Source organism: Notothenia rossii (assembly GCF_949606895.1).
Source record: "Notothenia rossii genome assembly, chromosome: 7".
NCBI classification, from domain to species: Eukaryota; Metazoa; Chordata; class Actinopteri; order Perciformes; family Nototheniidae; genus Notothenia; species Notothenia rossii.
The window spans coordinates 27,527,779-27,539,326 of NC_136905.1; the positions used below are offsets into that span (position 1 = coordinate 27,527,779).

Sequence of the window (11,548 nt, forward strand, 5' to 3'; positions counted from 1 at the left end):
GTTCTTTATCTTTTTGTTTTCTTATGAGCACCAGTGGTGGAATATGACTTAGTACATTACTCAAGATCTGCATTAAAGCACATATTTGAGGTATTTGAACATTACTTGAGTATTTCTATTTCATAAAGGTTATACTTCTAGTCCAAAGTGTAAATAATGCTGCTGTTGTACACTTTACTCCACATTTGTCTGACAGCAGTTACTTTTCATACTACACATTTGTTCACATATTTTTCTATCCAGTGAAAACAATTCATGTCCAAATGTGATGATTTTGACTTCTTTCTGATGAATTGAACCTTTTAAGAATTTAAAAAACATATTTTACTTTAAAAACCTGTTTGAAGCTGCGATAAAATGTGCCATAACAAAGCTAAAAATAGATTTTTCTGAGAAAAATAAATGGACTTTTTAGAGATATTTGGTTCTTACATCAGAGCGAGGCTGCACATATTTAATGATCTTTTAGAATAAGATGAGCTACTAAAGATTAAACTGTATGTAAAAGGTGTTAAAAATAGCACAAGCTCTAACATATACAGAAGTAAAATACATCCAAAAATGTAGGACAACAGGGACTATTCACAATGAGTGACATCCCTATGTAACAATGTAGCTTCTATTGGCTAGCGCTCCAACACTTTGGACGTGATAGGGGAAGGACATCTCTAATTGGTTGACCAATCACAAGAGAGTCAGCCAGCTAACCAATCAGAGCAGACTGGGCTCTGGGTTCAGACAGAGGGTGAAAAGAGGTGCTGCAGCACAGGCAGTATGAAAAAGATAAAGAGCTTTTTGAACATTAAAGCATGGAGACATGTCACAGAACTAAATACAATTAAAAAACTAGAATGTGAGCATTTAGGGCCCCTGTGAACTCATTCTTAAAAATATGACAGTCACTCATGACAGCCATTGAACAGTATTGACAATGAAGACTCGGAGAGCAGAGATAAGACAAAAAGACATATTTATTACTTAAATGTCAAAATCACAGATACTCACAATTCAACAAAATGTGATCATAATGCTGAGTTCACTCAAACTGCAGGACTGTTTATTTATTTGTTAAACTACAAATACAGAAATCAATTTCTTTAAGAATTAGAAAAAATCTTGCTAGTTACGTTTGAACTACTACATAATATTTACTTGTAATACAAGTAATATATAAATAAATTCATAAATTGGTGGCCACGCGAGGAACTATCACTGTCATTCGTTTCTTATAAATTCACTTGACTATATAATCTAAGATGGCTCATTCGACAACACATAAAAAAGAAATGTTATATAAATTCATTTATGGTCTTCCTGGTACAAAATTCCCATGTGTAACAAAATCAACACAGCAATGGAAAGCCAATCATGTGACAGAAGCTCTCTGATGTCATCACTCAACCAGCAGTGTGTACTGGTTGGACTGAAAGCAAGCAAAGCTTCAGTTTCCCATCACAGGTCTTTACTGACTGATGACTAAACATCTTGAAGAACTGGTTAGCTTTCCAGTGGGGTAGCTTAGCCAGAATTGTACCTAAGACCAGTTCAGCAACCCATTATCAACAAGCATTTTTCAGTAGTCTTTGATGTTGTATGGTGATACATCGACTGAAAACAAAAGGCCTCAGGAGCTTCTAGGTTATGACAACTGGGGTCCAGTCTGGACCCAAAAGACCGTTGGAGGCTTATCCCAGGGTACTGGGTTTGACTTAGTTGCTGTGGACCAGAGTGACAAAGAGAAACAGAGAGCAGAGAGAGATGGCCCCGGTCAGCACGGCTTTCACCAACAACACGGTCCAACTGCCCAGCAGGAAGATGTTGACAAACAGCCTGAAGAGGGAAAGAAACACAAAGTAAGTTAAAATGGGAAGGAACAAAAGGACAACAGTGCATTACTGCAACCATCCGTAAGATAAAGTGCAAGTACAAACGCACAGTTAAATGGCATGTATTGTTTGTACAAACTATGGTTTACTTCAGCCACTAATACTGAAAACCCAAATGTAATAAAATGATCTGCTGGTCCTCCCGTTGGTCTCTTTACCACTTGCAAAACATTAACACATTTTGGAGGATTTTTTAATGAGCAACATGTTCTATAAACAGTAAATCTGTAAATCACGTGCTAGGACAGTTTGTTCTGGACTCCAACACGGCGCACACATTTAAAGTGTAATCTCTCCAATAGACAAAACGTCCACCCAACTGACCCGGGGTCCAGTACCATCTCTTCTCACATTTAAAATGAGATCACAGCACTGCACAACTCTCTATACTTCAGGGAAAGAGATTTCAAAGATATTTTAGGTTTGTCAATTGATGCAACTTTTATGTCGTTCATTTGACCTGCAAGTTTGTTTTTCTGACTTGCACTTGAATTGTAAATTGGAATTAGTATTCTTGCTGTTATATAGTGCCCTCCTGTGGTTGCAAAAACAAAGCACAGCCACCACATAGATGGTAAAAACAGACCCGACTTTTCCCTCAAACAAATACTTTTTGGAAATGTGCGTTCTTGTCTAAAGCTAGATTAGGTGCTGTGTATGTCTGAAGTTTGTGTATAAGTGTATCAGACTTACTCCATGAGGAAGGCCTTGTAGACACACAGAGCCAGCAGCACAGTAACAGGAAGCCTGAAGCTCTTAGGGAGGTCGTATCGTGTGAACATCCACACCACTGCTGCCATGGCGATATAATGGACCTAGAAAAACATACAAATAAAAACATGTTACATTTGTTGGACAGATACCCAGGAGGAAAAGTAACAGCAACAGCATAAGCATAGTGGAAAGAAGAACAATTATGAAAAATAAAATTAGTAAACAAGTTAAACAATAAAAAGTACAGCAATAAAAAATGTATAAAGAAAAGGAGTAAACACATTAAAAGATTAAAGCACATAAAAGCTAGTCTGTAAACATTTATTTTAGGAATGAATTAAAAAAGTCACTGACACTGTTTAATCTCCTAACACTAACTAAGCCGTTTATGATACATAATTAAAACGACTGAACATTTTATTTGAACGACGTTTATGCTAATAAACTAAATAGATTGTATTCAATGGTTTTCTTGCAATTAAACACGAACAAAATCGTAAGCTCCTGTCTCGTGTCTTTTTCTTGAGATATCCAGAAATTCTAACATTTTAGAGGAAAAAAGTTGAACATGAATTAGAGTGGTCCTCATATTTCATTTTTTTAATATTTTTTTTACATATCGCGGTAGTATGGTTGAATTGTAAATCAAATATAGCAACAGACTTGGTGGCGACATTTGCAATTAACAAGATAGGAAAAAAAGATTCAAAAAATTGCATCGAGAAACAAAAACTAAAAACATGATAGAGGATAGTGAGATGGAAGGAAGAGGGGGAAAAGGCTGACATAAAAGACAACAGATAAAGTGACAATTTAAAAAACACAGCAGCAGGCAGAGTGGAGTAGTGAAAAGCAAGAATAGGACGGCTACTCACCAAACTAATGTTGGAGTCAAAGCTCATCTGGATGTACTTCCAGTCAAACTCAATCCCTCTGGCTCCCACCCACAGAGGAAGACACCTGAAGATTCATAACACAACACAAAGGGTAAGATTCATCATTTTTATATCAATAGTAATTTAAGAACGCTTATGTTTCTTCTTCAGGCGCAGCGTCGCAGCTTACCTGGACATCACAAGTTCCGCTGTCGCCCAGCCCATGGCCGCCACCATGATCTTGTACTCTCCTTTGCCAGCATTACGGGACATTACCAGATGGAGACCCAACAGGTCTGCCATGTCCACTGTCGACTTCATGAATTCCTAAAAAAACATTTATTTATTTAACAGGGACAGTGCACATTAATTAACATTGCTGTAAATATGACAGAGTTAGCCAAGAGGCTATTTTTCTACTATAGTCCCTGGACAGATTTGAAAAGTCAACCTAAAACACATTTCATTTTAAACAAGTAAATACAATCATTATAACCTCTTTCACAAGATATTAAGACACTGGTTTTCTTTGTATTTTCATTAAAATAGTTGAAAGGAATCTGACAGGAAGGAACACTCACCCCTACGAAATCATAAACTCCAGCTCCTCCTTCCCATGTGGGGAAAAATGTAGCTAGGAACAGCATCTGCAACACAAAAATATTAACCCGTTTACACACTCCGAAACTCAAGCTTTTTCCTGCAAACTCCCCTGCCCAATTTCACAATGGAATATTATTTAATCCCCAGAAAGCCAACTCACTTTACAAAGTTGGACAAACAAGTACGTTGCTCCAGCCTGGACACATCTCCAGAAGGCATTGTACTCTGAACTAAAGATTGAAAACACAAAGAGAAAGAGTTAAATGACAGTCCGGTCTGTAAAATAAGGGGGCAGAAACACATGGATAAATCACAAATAGGAGGCCATTTTTTAAGACTTGATAGCAATAATTGTTACAAAAACAAAAATGTGTGGTAAGGCAGAGGTACTGCCAAATCCAAGAGCACACTACACAGTTCTAAGAAGATTATGTTGACCCCCTCCCAAACCCTACACAATACTAAGCAGATTATTAACAGACTTCTTAGTCGCAGAGCATGTTGCTACAACACAGGAACATAGAAAACCAATGCCAAAAACGGTGTATTAATAGTAAGCACTCACAGGCCACTGCACTTGTATGTTATAAAGTAAGGGAAATAGGCCAGGGCAAAGCAGTTCCCGAAGTGAAACAGCGTCATGGTGTCTGGTCACAGAATTCAGCTCCCTAAAGAAATAAAGAAGAAGAGGAGTTCACTCAGTCGACTCAGCAGGTCTGTTGTTAATGGCTTTGGCACACACAAACACATATTTTTTATTTTCACAAAATATTGAAACGTACCCAACAAAAGTTTTCAAGATATGAAATGTCTTCTTTTGACCGACTGACTATGAATCTTCCAAAACCAAAATATATTTATTTTAATAATATATTAATGTATGTATTATTCATAAAACACAGGGAAGCAGCTAGCATTTGATGAGCTTAAACCAGAGAAGTTTCTTAATGTCTGTAATTCATTTGTTTCTACACTTGTACGACACTTATCTATAATAATATTTAGAAATATTTCTTTATTCCTGATTTGGCATATGTATGTCTACTTGCTGACCTTTATTCGACAGTCATTAACAGCCTACACATCCTGCTGTACAGTTCACACTGGAGCTAGCTCACATTATACGAACAGGCAAACGGGCTAATGTACAGCATTTGTAAAGCAATAACAAGTGAAATGATCGGCAATTATCTTTTTGAAGACATTTACATAGCTAAACTATTTATTGTAAAAAGTATTTACGGAAATGAATAAACTGCACATTAGCTAATGTTAGCTTAACTACAATCCCGTCGCCTGCGCACCGCTAAACGCGCTGCTGCTGTATTTACAGAACCCATCTCCAGGGTTATTTTGTATGTGAAGTGTCACATTAAGCGAGTCTTCATTAAGGTTTTATGTAAGTGTTTAATTTAGCAACTGTAAGGAAAACCCGTCCTGTACTTACTGTATTAGAGAGCCGGGGTGATGCACAGTGCTGGCTCGTTGAATGACAACCGGAAGTGCGTTTGGCTCAGCCTCGAAATGCCTCCGACTACGTCACAGATAGGAACCATAGTTCACATGAAATGCGTTCATTTGAGTCTAACAGACAATATTGCATTAAGTATTGAGTTTATATAAAAAATATAAATTGTAAAATTAATACAAATAGTTAAACATTTTAAATCCTTACTCTCTGTGTTTTTTGAGTGATGTTGGAAGTGATGGGCGGCACACATGCACAAGTGTGCATTTGTTTCTGTGCAACAAAAATGCATGTGTGAACGAACATAACTGTGTATTTGTATGTACCTGTATAACAAAAATAGTGCGTGTATAAACAGCTGAGTTGAAAACTATATTTCCAATAAAGGTACATATTTAAATACTGAAAGAACTGGTACTGCCTGTGGGCGTGCATGTTTTTTGATGATCCAAAATGTGAACGTGTGATTTTTCTTCAGAAAACAGCAAGTTCACTTAATCAACAGATGATTTTATTTCCAAAAGTCTGCATTTTAAATATTTGTTACAACGACTTTGAGGTGGTTGTTGTAATATCTGATGATAACTTTTTTTTTTTCTGTTATGAACTAGGTGATATGTAGGCCTATAGCTTTACTTTTCAATTAAAAAAAAGGAAAAAATATGATACATGAGTAGATAGACCATGTTTTATTTGTCACATTTATGGACCTATCGCAGCTAATGGGATTCAGCTGAATCAAGGTCTGATTTCATGGTAATGATGAAAGTCTAAACAAGGAGTATTCATATGTCCATGATATGTGTTGTCCGTTGGGATTAGATCACACAAGCCTAATATTGTGAAAACCATCAGAAAAAACAAATACCTTTTTGTTTTACATTTTTCATTCCCACTGTATGCCAATATTCTTTCTAACTCTCTGGCAAAAATAACCCAGGTTAGTCTAATTCTAATGATCTGATCAAACCCTTTAATATATAGATAGGGCTCAGTGTGTTAACAAACAAAACAGGCAGAAATGAAGCACTGAAAAGCTCTCAAACCCCAAGATAGTCTGTCTGATTAATGATAGTTTTATATCTGTAGCAGATAAAGTTTCTTCTCTCCAAGCAGTTCCTGGTGATCCAGTGGTTGGTGTCATGTTTGGACAGGGTTCCACAGTGTTTCCACTGGGACGGGCAGTCCGGCAGCATGGTCTGTTCCTCCAGCTGCTGTCCGTTGGACCATCGCCACTCCCCTCCCAGGAAGCGCAGGCTCGTCCAAACCTGAGAAACATAAGACAGGCCTTGAGAGTGACTCCCCCTTTTAAAATGGTTTTATCTGTAACTGCTCACTCTTTCATTCACATTACACTTGCCTGGCGATGAAGCTGTAGTTTTATTAAGCTTAGAAACAATAAGGTTGCCAATGTTAATTGAAAACCCCCAAAAATGATATTCTCGTAACTCAATGAACTGACCTTGAAAGCTGAAGATACAGTTTTAAAAAACAAGCTAAAGGTTAGTTTATTTTTTAGCAAAAAGTAACCATGAAAAAACAGGACTAAGGCACCCCTGCATTTCTTTTATATTACTTAGTAACAATACACCTGTGCTTATAAAAGAGCCATCAGTGGATACATTTGCATTTAAATGATATCTCAAAAGGTAGAAAAATAAATAAGCCAATTAATGAATCAACTCCTTATTCTGTCCTTCAATTATTAAACATTAACATTGAAAACTTTGAAATAAAAAAAAGTTCTTAATATCCTATTCATGATGACTCTCATAATTCAGACAATTAAGGAACTGCAAGAACATCTGGGGGGCTGTGAGTTAATACAAATACATGTTGTTTCTAGAAATATTTGATATTTTTATTTCTAGAGGTCTTAACATTTTTTAAATAAACTATTACATAGGGGAAAATCATCCCTCTTTTATGACAGGTTGTATATTGCGAGCACTTCAACCGGGTATACACGGTGGACATTGCTTCACTCTAAAGCAGTGGTCACCAACCTTTTTAAGCCCAAGATCACCGACCTCGGCCTAGGTGAAAGGCGAGATCTACCTATTGCAGAATTGAGTGAAAAACACGGCCCAGACAATGCTTCCAATTTGAGGCCTTTTATATAGGCTAATTGCATCTGAATTACTGTTACAATGAAGGCTCCATAATCAGCTCACGGCATATAGGCAGGGGTAAAGTGCTATTGGGGGGAGGACCTCACCTCCTCTAGGGGGATCCTCACCTCCTCTAGGGGGGTCCGGGGGGATGCTCCCCCGGGAAGATTTTTTTTTAAATATTGAAGTTGAAAGCATCAATCTGGTGCACTTTGAGAGCAACATGAAGAGATCTATGGATACATCTCTCAACACCCAGATGAAACAGAACTGTAAACAGATTTTCTTTTTCTTTATGGATATTTTACAAATCACTCCCCTTTCAAACTGTATTCTTGTTTTACTGCCATATAGTAGGCTAGTTCATACATTTTTTTCATTTATTCTCTTATTGTTTGTATAACTATAATGATCATATGAAGGTGTGCCGCGGAAATAATCTTTTGAATAATTGGTGACAAAACCGTTCTAAACACTCAGAGAGTCCTTTAGCTCACCTGAGCCCCTCAGTCTGACAGGGGAGGACTCTCCTCCAGCTTGTTGTGGAGACAGCTCCTTATGTCCGTTAGTGCAGCTAGCTAACCAGATGCTAACATCACAGTCCCCGCTAGCACCGGTCCCCCTCTCCCCCTCTCTCCCTAAATGCGCTATTGCCACACACACACAGAGCCGAGCTTGAATGACACAAGCACACGTGTATTTCCATGCAACTCTCTGATTGGTCTGGTGACTTGCCTCTGTTGCATTCACTGAAAACGGGAAATTGCAGTCCTGCCGTCCTTTCTTGTGTCATGACTCATGATGAGGTTCACGTAAAGCACGGTTAATGTATTATATTATTGAGGTGTCTCAAATATATGTCAATCAAGTGGCACCTGCTAACGGGGTGGGGGATGATAGGTTTACATCTAAAAACGTATTTTTCAAACATTATTATTTTAATTTTATTTTTCTTTCTTTTGTTACTTTTTTTTTTAACGGTCCGCGATCTACCCGCACCACACTCACGATCGACCGGTCGATCGCGATCGACTGGTTGGCGACCACTGCTCTAAAGGGTCACAAGCCAGCATTGAAAGCCCACCACCTACTCCCAAACCTCATCAGTGGTGGCTTTGTAGATCCTATCTCTGACGTAGTTGTAGTCAGCCGGGACTTCCAGGCTCAGGAGATCGTGTTTGTAGATGCAGGGGCTTGGTTCGTCCTCACATGGGCTCTCCATTTTCCTGCAGTACTTCAGGGCGTCCTCCCATGTCTTGTTCTCGTTCACCACCACAAGGTTGTCATCATAGCAGAGAAAAGGAAGCTCTGTGGAGCATGCTTTGCTGTGAAACTTTTGATTTACAGGATCAAAAGAGCCACAGTCGGCGTAGCGGGGCTCTCCTTGGGCCCAGTTTCTGAAGTCAGACTGCTGATCCCTGATCCAGCTCCAGGTCTCACCAGCTTTTCGGTGCAGCCCGATCCAGCCAGCAGACTTCAATTCGCCGGTGTTATCCATGGTGATGGTAGCCAGGTAACTGTCACTTTTATCACTGCAGGAATCAGAAGCCGCATACCAGTCTTTTTTGTTGTCATGATGTTTAATCTCATTCCCTTCTGTACAGAAGAATGGATGTGTACTTGAACATCTCACACTGTGCCACTTTAAATCTGCATCCACAAGTGCACAGTGGTCGCTCTGCTCTACACCGGCCCAGAGGACGCTCTGTGAGAAGACTCCTCCTGAGACCCCCTCTCCACCTCTGAAAAGACATGAATAATGTCTCGCTCAGCAACTAGAATTTATCTCATCAATATTACACGATATTTGCATCAGAATACTCACTTTGGATCAATCCACCTCCACGCTGAGTCGTTCAGAGGGCTTCTGCGTAGACCCATCCAGACTGGACCGACGTTCAACAAAAACCCATTCATGCCCAAAATATCCACTATGTTCCCAGCAGCTAAGTCAATGTGGTTCCTCTGGCAGTACAGTCTGGCCTCTGACCAGTTCATCCTCTGAGCTGGAGAGTAGACTTCCAATTCTATGATGAACGCCTCCAAGCAAAGAGCACTGAAGAGCAGGAGGGAGAGGGTGAGCTCAGAGCGGCTGTTCACCATGACTGCTCCTTTCTACAAAGATGTGTCCGTTTGAAAGCAGGGCCAGCTGTCCCTCTGCTTTTATACCCACTAAATACCTGCACAGTCCCACTGAGACACACCCTGCCACACCCAGCTGACCAGTATAAGCTCTATGGAAAAACTAATGGAAAATCAACAGACATATAGGATTTCAAAATGCTTATTTGTTGTCACATTGTCAGCTTTGCCTATGATAATATGACTACACAGATCATGCCTCAATTTCTCCGTGACCTGGATAAGCTCTATCACCTGAAGTTTGTATTTTGTGTACAAATTCCATCTCGGTTAATTCGGAGATATCCATGATTTCCGTGTGAACAGCAAGTGCGTTTTGATTATAAGCCAAAGGCTCCTTGAGAAGAGGGAAACTCATCAATACAAACAATTGAAACTGTTATTTAGAGAGGTCATTAAATGGTTACTGCAGAAATAAATATAGGCCATAAAAGGGGGTCTTCATTTTATTACAATCATAGGAGAAATAACTTTAACTTCTCATTTGTTGAAACTACTTAGTGTCAAATGTAAACTTAATATATTGATAAATTGGCCAAGAGGACCCATCTGTGAGTAAAACTGAGTGTGTTAGTGTCCGTCTTAGTTTGTTCTGTGTTCATAAGGTACATAATGTGAATGATAAAGATATGATTAACAATGGTTTGGGGAAATGGAAAAAAACATATTTTCTATGTCCTATTCTTCCTTCATGATTTCCTCATGAGACAACTTATTGTTTTTTCTTCTTTATCCCAAAGAGACAACTCTATTTTTCCCTAAACAAAATATCCGTGCAAATAGGGACAACAATAAGATAATTATATTAATATTAAAATTATTATAATAATTAGATCCAATACCAAATAGCATGTCACATTTACAGTATGGCACTGGCATTTTGGAGTGGTGATAAATAAACCAGAGTACCATAGTTTGTTTGGCTTCTATCTGCTTTTCATGTCGCCTTAAAATAAACAAATGACAAGAAAAAAAGGATTCAAAAAACAAAGAGACAAAAAACAAAGTGGACCCAACTCCAGTCATGTGTGGAACAGGGGAAAGCTCTGTTTTCATCTGGGAGCACATTCAAATGTTCTACATTCAAAACGGTCCAGTCTCTCCATGCATGCATGGGGAAATCAGGCAGCAGGCAAATGATCGGATTTCTTTTTAGTCAGGAGATGCTGTTGACCTCATCTTTGTGCTGACCTCTCTCCATCTGTCTCCTCCTCCTAGAACATGATCTTATAAAAAAGTATGTTACCAGATCATTGTTATGCCCATAGTTCCACAGCCGCGTTTAATGGGTTGTCCCTATTTTAGTGCACCCAATCAAACAGCAGGGGGCACTGCAGCAAAAATCATTATACAAATGTTCTAAGCTTTTCATGTAATTTCCTTTTAATAGCGAGTAAATTGGCCGAAGCATCAGGAAAAAACAGCAGGGCAGCATTTCTTCTATATAAGGATGCAGCCTTCATGCTGAGTCCCGCTGCAGTACACTTAGAGAGGCAGCAGGTGACTCTGAAGGTTCCTGCTACAACTAAATAAGTAGTAAAAACAATTAGAAAATGTAGCATGGTGGAAATAAAACATGGCAAATTTAAATTATGCCAACACAATTAGAAAATTAAGGATAAAAACAATAAAAAAGTAAGTAATTAAGTTTGAATTTGATTGACTTATTAGCAATAATAAAAACAATTATGTTATACTCATTAGAGGTAAGAAGCACAACGTTTTAAAGTTCTTGTGAATATAATTTTT

At 38.5% G+C, this 11,548-nt stretch overlaps 2 protein-coding genes across 2 annotated transcripts; both read right to left on the reverse strand.

Annotated features, from left to right (window-relative positions):
* Window positions 1–953: 953 nt before the first annotated feature.
* tmem147 (transmembrane protein 147) lies at window positions 954–5,670 on the reverse strand. Its single transcript, XM_079641320.1, has 8 exons — window positions 5,526–5,670; window positions 4,644–4,746; window positions 4,239–4,308; window positions 4,057–4,122; window positions 3,666–3,802; window positions 3,476–3,560; window positions 2,580–2,701; window positions 954–1,830 (listed from the first exon to the last, which is right to left on the reverse strand). Exons 2-8 carry the CDS (start codon window positions 4,718–4,720, stop codon window positions 1,710–1,712), a joined length of 678 nt encoding a protein of 225 aa, XP_079497446.1. The 5' UTR covers window positions 4,721–4,746; window positions 5,526–5,670; the 3' UTR covers window positions 954–1,709.
* Window positions 5,671–6,220: 550 nt separating this feature from the next.
* LOC307045970 (uncharacterized protein) lies at window positions 6,221–10,663 on the reverse strand. The gene is made up of 3 exons (XM_079692051.1): window positions 9,483–10,663; window positions 8,757–9,399; window positions 6,221–6,814 (listed from the first exon to the last, which is right to left on the reverse strand). The coding sequence occupies exons 1-3, from the start codon at window positions 9,758–9,760 to the stop codon at window positions 6,587–6,589; spliced, it is 1,149 nt and encodes a 382-aa protein (XP_079548177.1). The 5' UTR covers window positions 9,761–10,663; the 3' UTR covers window positions 6,221–6,586.
* Between the last annotated feature and the right edge of the window lie 885 nt (window positions 10,664–11,548).